Source organism: Rhinolophus sinicus, chromosome 2, assembly GCF_057876585.1.
Source record: "Rhinolophus sinicus isolate RSI-liver-muscle chromosome 2, RSI-T2T, whole genome shotgun sequence".
In the NCBI taxonomy this organism is placed as follows: Eukaryota; Metazoa; Chordata; class Mammalia; order Chiroptera; family Rhinolophidae; genus Rhinolophus; species Rhinolophus sinicus.
Genome location: NC_142502.1, coordinates 166,138,186 through 166,160,096, shown reverse-complemented (window position 1 = coordinate 166,160,096; position 21,911 = coordinate 166,138,186). Strand labels below are relative to the sequence as shown.

At 38.0% G+C, this 21,911-nt stretch overlaps 1 protein-coding gene across 2 annotated transcripts in view; it reads right to left on the bottom strand.

The window, feature by feature from the left end:
- Positions 1-995: 995 nt before the first annotated feature.
- Positions 996-21,911, bottom strand: part of FEZ2 (fasciculation and elongation protein zeta 2) — a 38,811-nt gene continuing 17,895 nt past the window's right edge. The window contains exons 6-9 of one of the 2 annotated variants that reach the window (XM_019741928.3): positions 9,683-9,763; positions 7,432-7,507; positions 4,554-4,619; positions 996-1,936 (exon numbers count right to left, since the gene is read on the bottom strand). In XM_019741928.3, the coding sequence (XP_019597487.2) occupies positions 1,920-1,936; positions 4,554-4,619; positions 7,432-7,507; positions 9,683-9,763 (240 nt within the window). In that variant the 3' untranslated portion in view covers positions 996-1,919. The remainder of the gene's footprint in view (positions 1,937-4,553; positions 4,620-7,431; positions 7,508-9,682; positions 9,764-21,911) is intronic. The other variant, XM_019741937.3, reaches the window with a different exon arrangement.

Here is a 21,911-nt window from a genome sequence, read left to right as displayed (position 1 = left end):
ATTAATTTATTATAATAATGACCTAATTTATTAATCTGAAGATTAACCATTTTCTTTGTCTTAGAATGTCAAAAAAAAAAAAAAAAAGAAAAAGGTGTTCTAGCTGTTTGCATCAAAGAAAAAAAAAAGATTTATTATCAAGGGGCAATATTTTTATCTATTTCCAAAATAAATTTGTTAATGATATGATGTTACCAAAATAGATTTACATCAGCCTGATTATTATAAAATTTTGTTGACAATTAATCCATTCCTGGCATAAAAAGTCTTTAGCAAAAAAAGAAAAATTGTAAATGCTTGCTTTTTGTTTTTTTCAATCATGGCCATATTATGAAAATACTAACAGGATATAGGACAAGGTGTAAATTTTTTTATTATTATTTTAAAGATATGATTTATCCTGAGTGCTGTATCTATTACTCTTTTACTTTGGTTCCTGTTGTGCTCTTGTAAAAGAAAAACAAATATAATTTCCTGAAGAATAAAATAGATCTATGGCACTTGCAGTGCACTGTAGTTCTACAGTTTGTTTTGTTTGCAAAAAACAAAGCTGTAGGGGTTTGCTTGCAATTTAGTTTTTGGCAGCAAATAAACACTTTGATTCTTAAATCCCACAGTGTAATTTTCAAAAAGATTCCACATCTGGGATTAGAAAGACAAACTGTCCTTTTGTTTTCAGGTTGTCAGCCTATATAGCTTCTTGTGACCGTAGGAAAGGGTCACACACAGCTATACAGACTCTTACTCCACTCATGTTATGTAAGGGAGGAAGCTACCACAGCTGTTGTGTGTGTCTCACAGACCTGGGAAAGAGCAGGATTTCTGTCCTTGCACAGTAGCTCCATGCGACCTGGAAAAGTCCCTCTCCCTTCTTTACCATCAGTGTTTCACCAGCTCACAGCCTCTAGTGATGGACAATGTGTGGAATAGTAAGGGGAAGAATCTAGCACTGCAAGAGAAGAACAATCATTAAAAATAAAGGTCTCAAGCATACATTACCTTTTTTCCCAACATTTATTAAATGGCATTGATTTGATTACAACTAGCAATGGGTTCATGACTAGTGATGTACCCATGAGTAGCTGTGTCTAGAATTAATACTTTAGGAAAACACACAGGCATGAATACAATATAACAATGATGGGAAATGGGCGATGCTGCAGCATTCAGTTTCTTAAGCACCATAAAGGAAAGGACACTTCTTCACAGACACATGGAACAAAACACAAACATCTAAAGTTAAACAGTACAAGGTTCTGAAAGTAAATGGCAACGTAATGGTTAAAATTTGAACAGTGGTAAAACACACAGCAACTTCTAAAACCAGGCATCGCCAACAGTTTCAATGTTCACAAGTATTAAGCTAAGATAACACATTCTGGTTTTGCTTCTTCTGAAAACAGCCACATCTGGTACGTTTCAGTCTCTGGACAATACTGGTAGGTGATATTTATACTACAATTCTCTTATAAAAATCAGTGTTGGTTTTTGCCATCACTTAAGGATAACTATAGTAAAAATCTCTCAATGCTTTACTTCCATTCTTCAATGTAGTTTAGATCTAGAAAGCCATAACTCAAATGGGCATATTGTCAGTTAATGAAAACTGTAACTGCACATGCATGATTAATATTACTCCCCCTTACTCTACAAAAGTTGGAGAAGAGTTCTTAATTGTTAGTATTTAACAAAAAAAATCTGTAGAATTCAAAATAGTGCCGTATTTCTCTTGGTTCATAATAAAAAGAATTAGTGAAGGTATGATCTATTAATACTGAATCACAAACCCAAGTTCAAGTGTGCTGAGTTTCCAATAGCAGGAAGGTAATGGTAGCCAGCTTTCAAAATAATGCTACAGGAAATTTAGCTTGTAGTCCACGAAAGAACTCCTGAAAAACTGCTCCTGAAGTGATGGTGCCCTATGTAGGACACAGAACTAGAACAAGAAAAATAAAACAAATAGAAATGTATATTTGAATACATTTACACAAGATGTATTTACATTTTACATATATCTCACATATACATTTAAAAACACCATTAAGTAATGAGAACTAAGTATTAATGCAAGGATTTATAGTAGCAATTTAAAAAGGGGGAGGGGGGGTTAAAAGGCTATATCCAACAATGAAAAGCTCTCAAGACCTTTACTAGAATTGCCCAGAAATGAGATCCCAAAGGCCATGTCTCTTAGGGTGCCCCTTAGAACAGGACCCCAGAACGTTAGCCCTATACCATGAGGTCTGTGACAGCACACAGGCTCCCTGGTGAACTCAAAGAAAGGTGACCATTTTTATTCCTATCTAGGGTCAGCACAGTGGCAGCCATAACTGCACTGCTTGTCTTTGGTAGAACTATTAAGGGGAGGGGTGGCCGCAGGCTGAAGTGGGGTAATTAAGCAGGTATAAGAAAGAGAAGCTTAAGTAGCCCACACAGCATCCATCCCATGTTCCCCAGACCAAAAGTGAAGGCACTTTTCTACCTTCACACTAAAACTAAGGTGGGATATTCAGGCAGCCAAGCCATTGTCACTGGTATTAAAACAGCAATGAGAAAGCCACCAAGAAAAGGGAGGACGAGTTCTCCCTTGAGCAACACCCCCTCCCAGGCAAATGTTCTAATACTGGTCCCAGAGGGAGAGGAATCGTCAACTGGCTGTGGCTTTCCAGGATGGGTGGAAAGGACCATTTGAAATCACGACACAGCCTCACCTTCCCATGCACTTGAATACGTCTGAGCATTACACTCCCCGCTCATTTCCTTGGACTATAATGTCACCACTTTAGACTGAACCCTAGCTTCTTTTCCACCCACTCCTTAAAATTCAAAGCCAAGACAAAACCACAACACACATACACAAGCAGCTCATCAGAAGCAGGTATGGTACAGATAGACCCGGGCTCGCGGGCTGGAGCCAGCGGCCTGAGCATGGAACAAAATGAGAAGGATGGGTGCTGCTTCCCTAAGGCACGCGGGGTAGGTTCAGTTACGTCCTGGGTTTTAGAGGGAAAAATTAAAAATCGCTTTCCCCCAGAGCACTCTGTTCTCTGGGTCATAAAATTCTTCCATGCAGTCAACTGATAAAAGCTAGAGAATGCTTCAGCTCATTTTATCTCTGGCCCTCGTGGCAGTGCCCTCAGGACCCACTATTATTAAAAATTAAGACATCTCATTCCTGTTTCACATCTATAAGAACAATCCAGTTTTCATACCAGTGTTAGCACAACCCAAAAGCAAACAAAGATGTCCAGTATTAAAAAAAATCAGCTTGTAATAAGAAAAAGTCTTCCATCAGAAAAACAAAGCTTAGGCAAAAACAATGTCACTTAGCCTTTTCTACTCTCTGTTAACTACGAATGGCTGGCTCCCCATTGAGTCTTTTATAGGTGACCCTTTGAGCTCCTCATGTACCGTGTTTCCCCGAAAATAAGACCTAGCTGGACAATCAGCTCTAATGCATCTTTTGGAGCAAAAATTAATAGAAGACCCAGTCTTATTTTACTATAACATTAAAGACCGGGTCTTATAGAACATAACATAAGATCGGGTCTTATATTAATGTTTACTCCAAAAGACGCATTAAAGCTGATTGTCCAGCTAGGTCTTAGTTTTGGGGAAACAGGGTATATACTACGATTCCCTCTTTATGAAGCTAGGATTGAAGAATAGTCCCATCCGAGTTAGCTGACATCTCAGAAATCCCAATCTTCCTATGTTCAGCTAACAACTGATGGAGATGAGAGAACCCAAAAAAGAAAAATGTTACCAGAAGAGGATTGTTCTCAAAATTGGATCAAACACTACAGGATGAATTTTCGGATGCTCTGAAAATCTGTCACATTAATAACTGCTACTTTTCAAAAAGTAATTTCACTGAAAAGTATTAGTTTTGCCTATAATTAAATTCCTCAATTCCCCTCTTTATCATCCAAATTTTCCTCTTTCCTGAGCCAAGTAGGCGAGCTCATTGAATTCTCAAACAATCCTCTTTCACCTCACACTATTCCCATCCTGTGTGATTTGATCTTGCTCCTAAGGTTATTGCTCATTTTTCACTGTCCTGGGTTCATGAAAGTCCATTCTTTTCATTTTTGCCCCTCCCTGGAGGTCCCGGCACCAATGCCTTTTATATTGCTTTGGGGACTGTTAACTGACTTGGCTGTTCCTCCATCATCCATCCTCACCGATCTGTCCTCCTCTCTCTCAACTGGCCCCAAGATGGCAGAGACCACCCTTCTCAAAACCTTCCCGGTGTCAACAACTGAGACTCCTAATTATGGTAACATTTTCATAATGCTTTCTCCACTGCCTTCCTCAAAGTTTATAATTCAGCTGTGGAAATGGTTTCTAGCCCAGGGCCTCAAATAAAAGTTAAATTTTATATAACCATAATTTATAGTGTTAGTAGCATAATGAAGCCATTATCCTCATCCTATACAAATGAAATTAATAAAAGTTGTACATTTGGAAATTATTTTTAATCTATTAGCAAGACAACACACTAACTACCCAGAACTTCCCAACCATTGCACATAAGCCATTATAAAACTCACCTTTTAGTATATAATCAGTTAATAAGCTTGGAACTTTTTCACTGTCCTCTTTCATGGCGCAAAGAACTATGAAATAAAATAAGGAAAAGGCAACAATTTCAAATTCAGATAAAAAATATCATTTCAATCATTGTAGCCTTAATTATGTAGTATAACCAATTTAGGCAAATTATTGTTTTCTAGATAAGGGAATATAACTACAAATGCTCAAGAATTGGTTTTAGTTGAATAAGTCCTTAACCAGGTAAGAACAGTCCAGTTACTTGAGAGTGATTTCCCTGATTTAACAAGTAGTGGCAGCAGGCAACAGAAACCCAGTGATTTGCACAGATTCTCAGTTTTGTCATAAAGACTGGACAGCAAGTTCCCATAAGGTGCACTTCTGTCAACTGTGGGGAACAGGAGGACCTCAGCGCTGCAGACATCACAAGCTGGAGAAACTCAGGTAAATGAAGAGTTCGCTGTACTCTCCAACAAGCATATCTGCCAGCCTTCTTGGAAACTTTTAAAGGAAAGACCAGGCGCCCATGAAGCAGCACCAGCCGGGCCGCCTCCTGTCTACTACTGAGGAACCTGGGTGCATCAGCCTCATCCTAAAGGGAACGTGACGATTGTATCTCTAAGCAAAGACAAAATCGAAAAAAGCAGCCACTATTAGAGTCATAAAAAAAAAAAAAAAAAAAAAAAAAAAAAAAACCCTAAACCACCCAGGTACAGATACATCTACAAAACTGCACTTTTGCAGTGACTGACAACTCAAATTTTCTCCAGAGGATCCTGGGGAAAATGCCTCATTATTTTTCCCAGACATAACGACAATACAACACAGTGTAACTGTCAAGTCAGCCTTCCTGGGTTTAAATCCTTTCTCTGCTGCTTCCTAGTTGTGGGACTGTGAGCAAGTTACTTAACCACACTGGGCACCGAGTTCCTCATCCGTAATCTGAGACTGATAATTAAACGTGTCTCAGAGGCTTGATGTGAGTATTCAGTTACTAATTCAGATGTGAAGGACTTAGAATAGAGCCTGGCACAAAATGCGTGCTATGTAAGCATTAGCCATTATCAATACAACTAACAGCATTCGAAATTCTTAACTACTGTTGTTATTGTACCTCCACTAGCTTTTACCAGGACGGCTACATAACCATAAACACTGGGACTGAGTCCACAGGGCCTCCCTGGGGGCTGACATCTACAGGTGGTGATAGCAGAGGCTCAGGGTCTCCCCAGAGTTCTCAGGAGATACCCACTTGCCTTTCCAAGTGAAGAGCATCCTTCCATCTACGGCCTTCAACCAGTCCTGTCCTCATAACGCGATTCGCTTAGACATTATTCACATGCCTTCCACACGTTCACTCACCTATAGTCCAAGTTGTATCCATCTACAAAGACCCCATCTAAGAATCGGCGGAAGGACATTTTGATGTGGAATTAGGACTTTGATTTGGCCAAGTAAGTGTTTGTCCCTGATCTGAGGAGGCGAGTTCTCTCAGTAATTCCTGGCTTGTAGGCAGTATTTATTTTCCTGACTTACAGGGCTATTACGTTCAGTATTTCTGCTTCCAATCACATTTTAGATTTGTTTTCAATTCTATATAAAATCACATAACCAAAGCCAGCATCGTTAGAAGTACAGTAGACTGGGAATTAAGAGACAACCCTGTAATTAACCTTGTGTGATCTTGAACACTCCTAACTTCGTAAATTCTTCCTGAAAATTAGAGGGCAGGCCACAGTTAATCTCTTAATTCTTTATTTTAGACTGGCTGGCATCACTTGATTTATTCATATTTAAGTACAAAATGTTGTGCAAGTATTTTTTCACCAAAGGAAAGAATAAAAGCGTCAGGTTAGCAGGCAGGCAGCTAGTACATGAGACATTCGCTTTTTTCCTTGGCTCCCCCCCCCAGCCATGCCGCCACGTCCTTCATTTCCAAAATAGATGTCATCATCAATATTCATGTGATGCTCTCTCATTGAGTTCCCCCTTTAATTAGCAATTATCACAAATATTTATAATTAGAAAGAACCTAATAGATCAGCAGACCCTATCCCTTCAGGAAAAACAAGGCTGAGTGATGGACTTACCCCAAATCACACATACATTAACTTAATTACTATGAGGTAAATAGAGCAATTTTTTATCCTCAGTTTCCACTGTGACCAGGAGAAGGTAAGTGACTTCCAAAGATAGACCCATAAATAACAACGACAGAACCTGAATTCAAGCTCATTTATGGCTGTCATAAGAGATAGTCAATATAATGGATATTGAAGTCTAACCAATTATTTTAAAATGCAAGCCCCTTGAAGATGGAGTATTTTTGTCTGCTTTGTCACTAAAATATCCCAGGTGCCCAGAACATGGCGTGACACACAGTAGGCCTTCATCAAATATTTTCAGAATGAATATTCTTAAAATATTACTATCACTTTATGTTCTACCTGTAACTACTGTCTTCGGTTCTATATTCATACAAAAACAAAACAAAAAAGTAGTTTAGGCCACACTTTTCCTAAATCTGTCCTAATCAGTTATTGACAGTCATATTTATATAAGATCCATGAAGCACCTTATTTATTGATAAATGGATATGTTCTTAAATATACAAAAGGTGATGGAGAATTACTTTTTTCCCCCAGAAGTTCAGCTTATAAATATTTTAAAAGGGAAGAAAATCAAAAAAATATAAATCAACTCTGGATTTAGTGTTTGATGCTATAACCATTTACAGTTTCATTATCAAAAGAATAAAGCATTTACTATCCGAAATCAACAAAACAAAACAATAACAGCAACAGTCAGCCAACTAAAATTCATATTTAGAATCAGCAAAAGTAAATAAGGTAACAGTTTAATTTTGTCTTTACTCACTTTTTGTTAATATTTGAAGATCTTCAACAGATGGTGGTCCATTTTTTTTCTCATAAGGAATGACTGTTGTCAAGTACTGTCAAAATTTAAAAAAGCATCACTTAAATCTGAATTATCTGCAAAAATTAAATCCAGTTGCTAGAAATTCAATTTTATAACATAAAACATGAGTTACTTTAGTAACGAACATCTTACTGTCTCAGCTGGAGCTCTTTACCCACTTCTATCTGCTTCATCCAAGCCCAATGTCAACATAAATATCCATTTTTTTCACCTTTCTGTTATTGAAAATTTCACAGGAGTAGAACTGAGGGTGATTTGTTCATTTTTAAAGTGAAGTCTTATCTATTCTCTTTACATATTTTTCAACATCTTAAAATAGTAGTTTTAACTAAAAACAATTGTAACAGTTCTGCATAAAATAATTTTCCACAGCCAAATAACTGTTTCAGAACATTTTTTTCTGATTGAACAAAATGATTATATGAATAACTTAACAACTTTAGAAGCATATACCAGCCTCTTCCAGAAACCAAGACACACCCAAATAATTTTAGAGGTGTATTATTATTATTATTATCATTATTATTTTAAATTATTACCTAAGTAGTTATAAATGTTTAAAGGTATTAAAGGAAAAAAGTGAAAGCGAGAATGGCCTAAAGGGAAATGAATAATGAAAATTCATGTCTGAAATTAAGACAAACTGCTTGCCTACGTAGTTGATTAGTGTAACAGCTCACAAGTATCAGTTATGTCCCAGAGCTATGTCCCATGAAAGCACAATCTAAAAAATTATTCAGATCCTATTCCAGCCACTCCACCAAAAAAAAAGAAAATGCATAGTTTAGTGTAGTCTGCATATGCTCATCTAGAGATCAACTGTTTTTTCCTTGGAATCTCTTTAGCCTCACCCATTACTTAGCCTCTGCCCTAAATCTCAGCTCTATTCCTAATCCTCTTTGAGTGATTTTATCCCACTCATAATCAAAAAAACAAGAAAAAGTTACCTAACAATAACTGGATCCCTAGGTTCAGAAAAGTAGAAAAAGCGAATTGTTCAATCTTTAAGAAACCTAGTTTTCCATCATCTTTTTGGTGTAGACCTCTCCAAGGTGATGCCCAATTGTATCACTGTATATGTTTCTTTGTAAAGAAGACACCAAAAGCCAGACATATGCCCTCTGGGGGCTCACTAATAGCATGTGTGTCAGGCGTCTTGGAGAAGCATCAGGAAGCCACCCTTGGCATTCAGGCTATCTGGCTACACTTTCAGGCTTTCCTGCCCACTCCCATTATTGGGTCAGTTTGCAAGTTATTTTGCGATCATGTGAGTTTGAGAGAGGTGAGAAGCGCCAGAATAAAAGAAAAAAAAAATTCAACCAGCCCTTCATGGAGCCCCTTTATGCAGGATTCTTTAATGTCGATTACTGCCTTTCTTGAGGAATACAGAACTCCCTGCAGTAAAAACCCTCAGCTCAAATGCCCTCTTCTGATAAACTGCCTACAAGCTATATTCTACATTTCTCAATCTTCACTTAAGCACTAAATTGAAGAGTTCTTTTTGAAGTGAAAATTTCAAATTGTGAAAAGTAATTTTAAGCATACTCAATGTAGCTGTTTTTCCTATGTTCCTAATATTCCTGAAATCACTACACAAAAATGTAATAAAAAACAAATTGCTATACATTTGATTGTATATTCATATCCATGTGTGATTTTGTGTAAATAATGTGTTATGCCTTATTTGGTAGACAAGTGAGTTTGCTGACTACATGATTGATGTATCTTAAAAACAGATGAATATCATTTAAAAGCAAATAAGATATACTCTATAGAACTATAGTCTAAAAAGATGCCAACAGCTGGTTTTTCCCCCCAAAATGAGATAGTGTTTCTTAAACTTTTACAATTATAGTAGCATATTCTAGTTGAATTATTTTCTCAATTATATATTCTACACATGCAATTCGTTATGTAAATATGTTAATACTTATTTGTTTAAAGGTAAGAGTGGAAAATGGAGTTCTGAAACATGTATAAAGAATGCATTTACTTGATTGTCCAATTTGAAAAATACTTTTTCCTAAAAGGAAATTCTGTGCAATATCAAGGTTATAAATATAATAAACTTTGATTTCTCTCTTTTAAGCAAGTCTTAGTAAATTAGTAAAACTGCCAGCTCTCAGACCCTTCACTTACACAAAAAATGAAAAAGCAGAGAATGAGGAAAATAAGAATAACCGAGCACCTGTTTCTCTCCACCTGAATTTCCAAAGGTGTGGCGGAGGCCATTCTGAATGACATTTGAGATCCCTTCCATGCTGAAGCGCTAAAGGCAGCAATATACGGCCCGGAAGAAATGACAGAGAAAGAAGTTCAAAGACTATTAGTAAGAATATACCACGATGACTTATGTGCCCAAGAGACAAGCAGTTAGAAAATGCCACTACTCATTCAGATAAAGCAGACAAATTCATGCTGTTTTTAAAATGGTTTTGCTTCCATTTCTTTGCAAGTCAAATGCAAAAGCAACTGCTTTTATGCTGTTCATGAAGATTTTTCCTAATGCTAAATAAATTTGCTCCAATGTAAACACTATAAGTTGTACACATATCTGTTTTATGCAAAATGCACCACACAATTTTTAAGACATCTTTTGATACTATTTACCTATATTTTATTGAAAGTCTTAATAGTAGCAATACACATATTTTTCAGCCTAAGTTTGCATATTTCTACCATAAGTTTTGAGAACATTAACATAACGTTTGGCAAATGAAATGCTGTTACTTGGAAAGCTGATTATTGCTTCTCACTGGCTCTTCAGGCCACCTGCCCCTGCCTTGATGCCGAAAATGTGAACTGGAAGAACACACATGCTTTCTGAAGAGCTCAGTAGATCCCATGTGCCAGCCAGAGCCCCGAAAACTTTTGCAAAGACTTTCCACACCGTTTCTAGGAAACAATTCTAGCTTCTTTCTCCCAGGAACCTCCAAGACTTCCTAGAATTCACTGTACTAAAAAGGGAATATTTCTTTCCAAACATCTTATCTTGGTTTGTCGCCAGTCTACAATGTCACCAGACACTGTGAAAAGGGTCGATGGCACTTCTATGGCTGCTGAGTCAAAGGACTTATGACTAACGAAGGGCATTATGACTATGACTAACGAAGGGCAAAAGCATCCTGGCAAAGGAAGTTCAGTCCTGTTTCACCGGATGGTTCCTTTCCCTGGAATTTTATAGGGGAAATTTGAATTAGTTAAATATATTTGAGGATTCAAGGCAAAGAATAATTTCACCAGGTCCCAAGGAATAGGAGAAAGAAAACCAAGGCAATGGTCTCTGCCCTCAAGAAATGCCCAGTTTAGCCCAGTGGTTCTCAAGTGTGGTCCAGGGATCCACCCCCACACCCAGGAGGTCCCAGAAACCCTTTCAGGGGTCCGTGAATCAAAATTATTTTCTTAGAAGTACTAAGACATAATTTGCCTTCTTTTACGTGCACTCTCTAATGACTTAGAATGAAATAATCCAAATGACAGATTGAATACAGAAGCAGATTTGAGAATCTGGCTGAATTCAATTAAACCAGATATTAATGAAATTGATATAAATGCACAGCAATACCATTTTTCTCACTAAATTTTTAAAAAAGTTATTTGTCATAAAAATACACTATGTAAACATGAATGAGTTTCTTACTTGTATTTTTAAATGACTTTATATGTTAAACTTTTGACAGTTTTAATTTCTAACACAGTAAATATCGATCAATAAACAACAGCTCTTTCAGGTCTTCAATGCATTTTAAGAGCATAAAGAAATCCTAACAGACAGTTGAGAAACACCTAGAGGTTTAATCTTTGAAGGAGGTTTACTCTTTAATCTGTTCAGTCACACACGCAGTGGTATTTCTGAAAACCTGATACCACATTTTATCATCTTGTGGGAGCCAGGACATGGATGCTTCTCGTGAATCATCCTTCTTCCCCATCCCACCCTTCCCAGATCTGCACACCCGTGTCTAAGCCAGAACCAAAGGTGTGGTCCAGACACGTGAGTGAGTATGCTTCACTCTGCAGACAGCATCACAATTGCCATGATGAAGTAGACGAGTTTTAAAAGTAAAACCTACAGATAACTACTTTTTTAGATTTTTCATGTACTATCATGTAATTTGTTCACTCTTTTTAAAACAGACTGTCAAAAGAAATGACTACTTAGGCTCTACAATCTACAATAAAAATTATGGGAAACTTTTTCAAATAAATAAGTCAGCTCACTTTTAAAATATTCTATTAAAATATATGTTTCCTTTCAAAAGCAATAGAGAAAAATACTAAAGTATATTTTATGTTTGAAGAACATGTTCTAAAACCACTATCTTTACTTTTTACTTTGCCAATTGGAAACCTAATTCCAGTTCCTGGGGAAAAAAAAAAAAAAAGGGTTGATGCAAATTCTTAAAATCCTAAGTTAGACAGATACATACATACACATGTAGGGTGCCAAAAAAAATGTATACACATTTTAAGACAGGAAAAAACTATTGAAATTGTAATATATACCGATAACAAAAGATGAATATGAGTCACGTGTATACATTTTTTTGACAACCCTGGTATATGTAATTTAGGTTTCCTTACTAAATGTGCAGTTGTCAATATTGCTGAGCCATTTCAACTACTGGCAGCCTGACTACTGAAAGACGACTTTTATGCAACCAGAACTTAGTGAAATAAATGAAAATGCAATCATGTGTGAAGCCACAGTAATTTGGAAAAATACAAAACTATCGGCTGATCCTAGTGAAAGAAGCAGAGGAACCTCTGTCCTTGCAGCCGACTCAGTACCTGTGGCCAACCAGGCCCCACTGCGTCCTGAGCAGGCAAGTAACATGGCAACGGGTAAGGTTCTACTGCCACCTGTTCCACAGGGAAAATGACAGAACACGAAGATCAAAAGGTTCATGGGAAAAACAAAGAAACCAACTAAAAGATGTGTCTGAGAACGCTGAGAATGTTCGTCCACCAAAGCTCCAGTTGCCATCAACTCCCCCACTTCTTCCCCCGCAGGAATCATGCAGGAACAATTTTCTCCCTTCACTGCATTTTCAAACTCTCCCTCTCTACTAGCTCTTTCCCAGTGGCATCCATAAATTCTCGAACCCTGAACCTCACTCCTTTCCCCATGGCTCCCTGAAACGGCTGCTCCCATTTCTTTGACACTGACGTCCGTGGACGCTTTTCAGATGAGACATCAGGAAGCTCTCCTTGCACCTGCTCCCTGGATTCCTAGACACTACACTGTCCCCAGGACCCCTGCCTCTCTGGTTGCTTCTGCGAGCTGCTGCTTTCTGTGCTCATCTTTCACATACCAGTGTTGCCCAGGATTCCTGTCCGTATTTCTTGTTCTCATGCACACTCTGAACGTTCCACTCAACAGTTTCAACTTCTGCCTCCATAAAGCTACAGCTCTATTTTGCTAAGATCAGTGAAATGCTGTAAGAACAGAGCCTGGCACGTCACAGGGGCTCAGTATGCATTCACTACCTTTACTGCAGATCCAGTACGTCCTGACCTTCAGACTTGTATGTGTAGTGGCCTATTGGACATCTCTACCTAAACAGTCCTAAAACTCATATCCAAAACTGAATTCACCCTCCTCTCCCCAACCAAAACTCAAACAAAAGAAACATAAGAAACCTGTTACTCCTTCAGCATACTACCCTCTCTCATTCATTTGTTCCTTCTTTCAAAAACGGTATGGGGCCAGATATTATTGCAGGTACTAAGGATTCAGAGGGAACGCATCACCCTCATGAGCTGACATTCCAGTGTGAGAGGGGCAGAAAAAGTAAAACAAGTAAATGAACGAGATAACTGCACATAATGAGTGCCCTGCCGAAAGCTACGACATGGCAATTAAAAACTGGATGCCTACTTTCTACTGGGAGGTCAGAGCAAAGTTCTCTGAGGAGGTGACATCTGAGCTGAAACGTGAATTACACACCCTCCCAGATGAGCTACAAAGAACAACGGACAAAAGAGATCCTCTCAGACAACAAAAACCAAAAGCAGCCAAACTGGCCGACCAAAGAGTTCATTCCGCGGCCAGCTGTACAGGGGTCCTGTTATTCTCCAGCAAGCTGTGAAACAGTAGCTACCGAGTATTTCCATTCTCTTCTCCTTCCAATCAGAAGTTTGTATTGCAGAGGCCCTGTTTCTCTCTCCATCTTGGTGTACTGGATGTGCTGGGGAGGCTTATCCTTGGCAGCATGGCGGCTGCATCCAGACCTGATGTAAGGACAGCTATCCCCCAGAGACGCTGCCGTGAGGCTGGCTGCCCTCATTGCTGACGAGACACGCACAGCTCCCTTCGGGGAAGGGGTACATGAGTTCTAACTGTGCTTGCCCAAGTCCAAAATCAGTGACCCGACCCTAACTCCTCCCTTCCCTGGTGCCCGAACCAACAGATTCAACCTCCTCAATATCTCTGAAATTTAACCATTTGCCCATGCCTACTGTCACCTCCTTGGCTCGTTTCTTACTGCATGAGTGGCACCGCCTCTGAATCAACTCCTTATCTGTCTCCTTCCAATTCGTTCTCTCTGAAACACTCAAGTGATCCTTCCACAATCTGAACATGTAACAACAACCCACTTAAAACCTCTTTTTGGTTTCCTGCAGCCTTTAAATAAACACCAAATGCTGCAGAATGGCATACAAAGCCATCCGCTTCTGGCTTCCACTCTGCTACCTCCACACCCTCTTCTGGACTGACTGCTTCTCTCTCCTCCTAGCATTCTCCCTCCACTTCTAGTCACAACGAGCAACCTGCAGATCCACAGAGGTCCCTGCCACCTCCAGGTGGTTGCCCATTCCATGCCCTCTGCTCAGTATGCCCCTCCGCCTCCTTCTTCCTGTCCTCAGGATTCAGCTCAGGCTCCCCAGACCCCCAAACCAAACAGGGGCAATAGTCACGTGCACACGCCTCTACCACGGACAGTGCCAGGCACATAAAGCACTGAAACCATGGTCCCACTTTTAATAGAGCAATCACCACACTAGACCTAGGTTTCTCAGCCTTGACACTACTGACATTTCGGTTCAGATCATTCTCCGTTGTGGGGGCAGTCCCACGCATAGCAGGATGTTGAGAGACATCTCTGGCCTCTACTGAGCCAGATGCCAGTGGCACTATCCCCCACCCCACACAGTTGCGACAAGGACAAATGTTTCCAGACATTGCCTCATGTCTCCTGGGGGGCAAACTGGCCTGGTTGAGATTCACTGCATCGCGTACAGTGGATGTTCTGTCATCCAGATCCCCAGCCCACAGGCAGCACGCCGTGGAGGCTGGGGTTTACCGTATCCTTAACACCCATGCTGGCACATAATTAAAGATCATTATATGTTTGTCTAACAGTAGTAAGAGAAAACCTAAGATTTTTTAAGTGTTTCAAAGAAAAACAGCAGAAAAAAAATTTTAGTTAGGTAATTTTTTTATAAATTCAACTCAGTTCTCAAAATCTTGAAGGACAGAAAGAATGTCAGCTACTTCTTTCGTATGCCCACAAAATACAGCCCATCCAGCAGATAAGAGGCGTATGATCGATAGTCATTAGCTTAAATTGCACGTTTCTTCAGCAATTACTACCCGTACCAGTGAAATACCAGGCATCACACCTTAGTCAAAAGTATTCGGAATCAGAAAATTTTTTGACAGTCACCTTGAATAGAAAAATGTCAAAGTAGAAATCAAGAGGTCAGGGTTCTCTCCTGCTTTGCCACTAACTATGTGATATGACACAGCAGTACCTAATCCTGCCGAGGCCTGTTTCCTCACCTGTAAAATAGATGATTAAAATGATATCATTTTTAAAGGTCTTATTTGTAGAGTCTGAATCTATGAATTAATTCAACCAAGATACATTATTTTTTAAGGAGACAAATCCAAAGCATACACATATGCACACACACAATAGTACAGGACTATGAGATCACGTAAGGCTATAATATAAATGCTCTAGAATGACAGAACTGCACAGCCAGAAGATACATTCAGAAATACCTATTCCAGTGGTTTCATTTCCTTGTGAGGAGGAAATGAGCACATTTTGAGGAAGGAGAAAGACCAGATCTCACTCTCTCTCCCTCCCAGTGACTTGTGTAGTGCCTGGGTCACAGCAGGCTCTGTAAGTCTGCTAAGCCAAAGGTGTAACACTCTGAAGATCAGAGCCCAGGAGTCTTAGGGCCTGTGATCACCATCTCATGAGGCCTCTTGATGTCGTTCAGGGCAGAATTTTTTTTAAAACAGCTACAAGGCAAAAATCAGCTGAGGGTGAACAGAAGAAAGATGACATGACAAGATATAAAGTTATTTGCCAAAGGAGCAAACAGTGAACTTCTGAGAAAGTCCTCTGAGGAACCTGGTCTAGGAAGTCAGCATGAAATTTCTAAAGTAAGACAAAATACACTGTGTTGGCATGGTTTGTAAAACGAGAGTGACTAAAACATATAAAACCCCTGGGATAATTAAAAGACTCGCAAGTAGAAGATGAATGAATTAGAAGGATCAAGGATGGGGATGACCAGGCAATGAGACAAGGAAGAAACAGGAAAAGAGCTCGGAACAGCATACAATAGACTCCGCTTTACAACCGCCCTATAAATTCCAAAAAACAATACACCCTTTTGGAAGGCAAAATGAATTTTGAAAAGCTAAAACCTCAGAGATCAAGTTTACTCTTCAGTAACCTTCACCTCATTTGGAAAGACTATTTCTACAACCTTGAAAGCAGATGGGTGTTATTAGGTGCTTATGGTACTTAAACTGGGCCAGAGGGAAGACTTTCTCTACTGGGAGAGCAGGAGAGAGAGGAAAAAAAAAGGGGGAGGGAGGGTAGAAGAAAGCGAGAAGTATGGCAGACATATCAAAGCACTGACAGAACTAAGTCTCAGGGTTATGAATGTTCAGTGAACTGAAGGACATTAAATAAAGATCTGTTGTAATTTACTTAAAATAAGCAATTGCAATATTAGGTATGTCAGAAAGCTCAATCCTGCCTTCACGTAATCTACCATTTCCAAATTTTAGGCATAAAATCCAAATGCTGAAATTCAAAGTGAAGAGCTGGTGAAGACTGTGTGAGCCTAAAATTATTTTGTCACCTATCCATCCTTTCCCCCTCGGATCTTTATGAAGGAGTTAAGAGCTCTATAAAATGCCCTTCTCAGAATGGAATCTTTGATATGAGCCCATTTGCAAGCAGGAAAATGATTAAGCATTACAGTATTCACTTTATTGTTCCCCTCGCTGCTGAAATAGTGCCAAAGTAACGGGCAGGGACGGGGCCAGGGGTTTACTGAATTCAGGGCTTCAATCACATGATTAATACTGAGAACACTCACAACTGTCTCATGACTATTTCCTTCCCTGTATTAAAAGTCTCATAATCATTCTCTAGAAACTTTTCTCAAAACAAATCAAGGAGCAACAAAGTGTAAACAAGATACAGAAGATTTTTCAAAACTCTATAACAATCTGCAAGAACACAAAGAAATGAGCCAAGACCTCCAAGCCCAGTCCTGCATAATAACTCAGAACTGGAAAATGAGGGTGCCGAGGGGTCCTTGCACCCACCTCTGTGTAACTCCGCACATCCTCGTTCCAACACATACCAGTTATATGATCTAACACTTCTAGTGAGCGTTCATTTACTCATCAATGAAATGGCAATAATAATATCTACTTTGTAGGGTAGTTCTGAAGATTACATGAGACCATCCATGGGAAGCGCTTAGTAAAGTATTCAGCCAATATTAAAAAAAAAAAAAAAAAAATACTTGGGCCGTATTCCTTTAAAAAAGGCTAGAATAACATTTGGGACGTAGCTCCCATACAGAAATAAGCATACCTTTCTACTTTTCTCCAGAGTCTCCTCATAGAAATAAAACGGCAACTGAGAAATAATAAATTTCTGATCATAGTCTCTAGCTTAAGGGCTGAAGATAATGTGAAGAAAAGACACTACTGCCTATAACTGAATATAGAAATCAGCCAAAAAGCTTAAACAGAAAACAAGTAACACTTTTAGGTAATTCAAGGTCTTTCTGAACAATAAAAAGAATAGAGCTAGAATACGCTACACAAATTAAAAAGCAACAAGAATCGGATATAGTGTTGTACTCTGTTAATTAGTTTCTAGAGTTCTAAACACGTCAATTCATTCTATGCACAATATATTCACCAGGTCAACCAATTTCACAGAAAGCAGGATCAAAAACAGGAAAAAGCAAAACTAACCAGGAGGCCAGGATATTCAGGTTATTTCTGCTACCAAATTTTTAGCCTCATCTGACAACAACTGGCACAGATCTCTAACTAACCAAGAAATCTTTTCAAAATCTCAAAAAAGCCCAATGTTAGAAAAAAGGTTAGGCAAAGCAATTAAATGTTTTTCATCTAGTTCTGTTAGTCTAACCTATGCTCTTACTCCATTAATATTCTTTATACTCAAGGTTTCAAAAACAAAGTGAAATTCAAACACAATTATTCTTTATAAATCACATCATTTTTAGTAGTTTGAATGACATGATTTTCAAAATTAATTTATAAGACAGTAGTTTTCATTTTTTAATGAATTAAAATTCTTAAAATAATCAAGACAAAATATATGAGAAAAACAGAATTGAAAGCAATACTTAAATATAAAACAATTACCAGTAAAAATATTCAAATTAAGATATTACTTAAGATGTAAAAACTGATTTTGACACTTCTTCAAATAATTTTAATGTGAACTATAAAGCAGTCAAATGCAAATTCTACAAAAATAATTATTTTTAAAAATCAGACCTAAGTAAATCAGAAAATATAAATTATACCAAAGCAGATAAATACCTGAAAATGTCTTGACTATTAAACTATTTTGTAAGTTCAGTCTCAGAGCAGAAAGATGTGAAAATTTTCAAAGGTAGGAATTAAGTGAAATAGTATCAAATAATTTAATTTTTTGTATCTGAAGATCTTTTTAATTTTTTATATACTTTAACAATATGACAATTAAGTATTGTTACACATTTTCAGAGCCAGTAAAATAACTTGGAAATTTATAAATTATTTCCTGACATTTACGGATACTCTAAGCTAAATATATAATAATAATACAATTTCCTGACATACTATGGCTTTTCCGTGAACTTGTGTTATATTAACAATTAACAAAACTCTCCAGAACATGAAGGAGTCAAGAACAGACTGCTTTTTACCACGGTAACTGCTGGGTCATGAAACACCAAAAAATCCTTGCAGAAAACAAACAGTAGATAATGATAAAATATAAAATACTGGCCATATATGTCTCTAGGCAATTCTATCTTTCATAAAATAAATTTGTTCCACAACTGAAATACTTTATAATCCATAGATGTGAATTAATTAAAACGATAAACATGGCACATCTAAGTTTCTTTCCACCCTACAGTGACCTTCCATTTCACAGTCCTAACACTAACCTTCAGGAATGCTCTCTCAAACAAAGAAAAATGCACAGAACTACTATCACTAGCACCATCAAATTATTGTTGAAAAATGTGTTAATACTTACATTTGAGTATGTATACAGGGCTGTTCAATCCTCTCAAGCACAACCACTTAGAAAAGGAGGAGGAATCAGCCCCTTTTTCTACTTCCCCTCTACCTCCTTCAAACTACCTCTTATCACTATGTATAATAGTGTGCCCGGGGGAATGCCAATATTTTCATTTTTTTCATTTGTCCCCAGATCTAGAGACAACTGGTCTACCTGCTGGTTCTCTTCACTTAGCTGCGAGGGGTCTGACACACACAGAACAAAAGTCTATTGCTAGGCAGGGTGCCTGTGGCAAGTGGCGTGGAGATGGACTAGCCAAGGTACCACCATCTGGAGGCACCCCTCAGGCTGCTGGACGGGGCCCTGAGGACAGAAACAACTCAACACACCCTTAAGCTAAACCAAGGCTACATGTTTTAATAATTAGTCACAATATAGTGATCTTTTTACCTACACAAATTCACTTAAATGGAGTTCACATCTTTTTATTTTTCATCTAATTTTTATTGTTTCTATAAAGGCCCAGATAGTAAATACTTTAGGTTTGCAAGCCACACGTCTCTGTTGCAACCATTTGACTGTCCTTGAAACACCAAAGCAGCCACAGACCATATGTAAATAAGTGGACATGGCTGTGTTGTAATAAACTTTATTTATAATACAGGCAGAGGGTCAATTTGGCTCCCAAGCAGTAATTTGCGTTGCCAACCCCTGGTCTAAATCATTCTAGCAAATGTGAAATTTTTAAATTTCAAATTAAAAAGAAGGGGGAAATAAAGCCAGGTCCATGTTTTTTTTAAACAAAAGCCTGAAATTCAACTTGTTGTGTCAGAGCAGTTCCTCTTCTAGGCTTAGAGCTAGCATTAATTAACTTCAGAAAGAACTAATAGTAGCTGTCTAAATAAAAATAAATTTCTCTTACCTTAAAGTCAGCTTTGGTCAAGATTAAACGAAAAACTATTACTAGCTCACTTTGGCATAAAAAAGAAACAAAACAGATTGACTATTAGTCATAATATGAGCTAAGTGAGTCATAAAGACAGATGGACAAATATATCTGTGAAAGAAAAATATATACAAGAAAAGAGTATCTATTTTCCAAACCCAAACTCTCCCCCATCTTTAAACAGTTATCTCCCCAACACCCAAGAAGGAATAAATGAGGGAATAAAATTCTCTATATAACTGAGTCACTGATTGTTATTATCCCAAAAGTTTTCAGAATAAACTTCAGATTAGATTGAAACAATTATACATTTTTGGTGGTGGCTGAGTGTAACACACTAGAACTTTCTTTTGAAAGTTCAATGTGATTATGACAAACAGAAAAGATACTATAGATTCCTACGTTCCCAACCCCAAACTTATAGAATAAGCAACCTTATATGTGACATGACATTTAATTTGAAAACATTACTGAATTCTAAAGGAGGAAGCATGTCCACTTTCAGCCATATGTGCTCGTAAGCTTACTGAGGTATGCTAAGCAGGTAAACACCAATGTCTTTACAACTTCAGGTAACTTGAGATGACAACCACTACTCAATTAAAACAGAACTGGTGTACTTCAACTTGTTCTTGAACTCATGTGAACTGCCACTGAAATTCAATGACCTCTGAAATCTGTTCAATATAAACAGGAGATCGCCAGAAGAAAAAAAACAAAAACAAAAACCTGATAGAACAACAATTCATATACTACAAATCCAAAACCTCTGGGATTCCATCTCCTTTACAGTGAGTTTCAATTCAACAAACATGTATTAAGTACCAAAAATTAGGTGAGGTGCTGGGGACACAATGCAAATCAGCCTTTGGGAAGCCTGCCCTCTTTCCAGGACAGACTTACGCCAATGATTACAACCCAGTATGGTACTGGGATACAGAAGCCAGTGCACCCGCACCAATAAATATGAAAAACATCTCAAACGTGACATAACAGGCAACTCACAAAACAGTACAAATGGTCAGTAGTTCAAACCACTGTTTACCTATCAGATCAGTATATATTAAAAGGTTGCTGGTTGGAGGTGTGGGGCAATGGCCACTCACATATGCTGTTACTGGGTTATATTTCTGTAGAACAATCTGGAAAGCTAGTTGTTTAAAACTTTTAAAACTACATATGCTTTGACATAGAAATTCCACGGGTTTCAGTAAATGTAGACTTACAGTTTCACGAACCAAAAGAAAAAATACAAGAAATGAATACAACGTCAGGAAAATGGTAACTGGTTTGATAGGATAAATTTAGAATTCCTACAAGATAATTCAGGGAGAAAAGTCTAGTAGGCAGTTGGGACATATAATAACTAGCATTTCCTCAGGATATATGCTAGTCTTATATATGTTATTTCATTTAATCCCTCCAAAACTCAAGAGGGTATGTATGCAGGGGCAGGATTTAAATATAGCTCTTAACCCAAAGCTCTTAATATTCTATTCAGCCTCCATGGGTTTGGCACCTGGCATGAAGATCTGATTCAGATTTGCAAGTTTATCTTTCTTTGAGGGATTTATTTAGCAGAAATTTATTAGCTACCTAAAGTTGAACCTAATGATACCAGGAAAATAAAGTTACATTTCCTATGTTTATGGAACCATACCAGAGATAGACATGAAAACAAAAAAATTGCAATATGGTATGACAGTGCTAACAGAAATAGCTAAGAGGAGTAATACTAACCCCAAAAGAAGGAGAGAGTAGTCAATTCTGCATTGTTGGAAGAATCATCAAGGAAGGTTCTGGAAAAGGAAGACAATGCTTGACCATGATTCTGAAGGATGTGTTAAAAAAAAAAAAAAAAAAAAATCCTCCAAGTGGACAGGGGAAGCAAGAAAGGAGGGCCACGCCACAAAAAGGCGGTGGCATATACATACAGA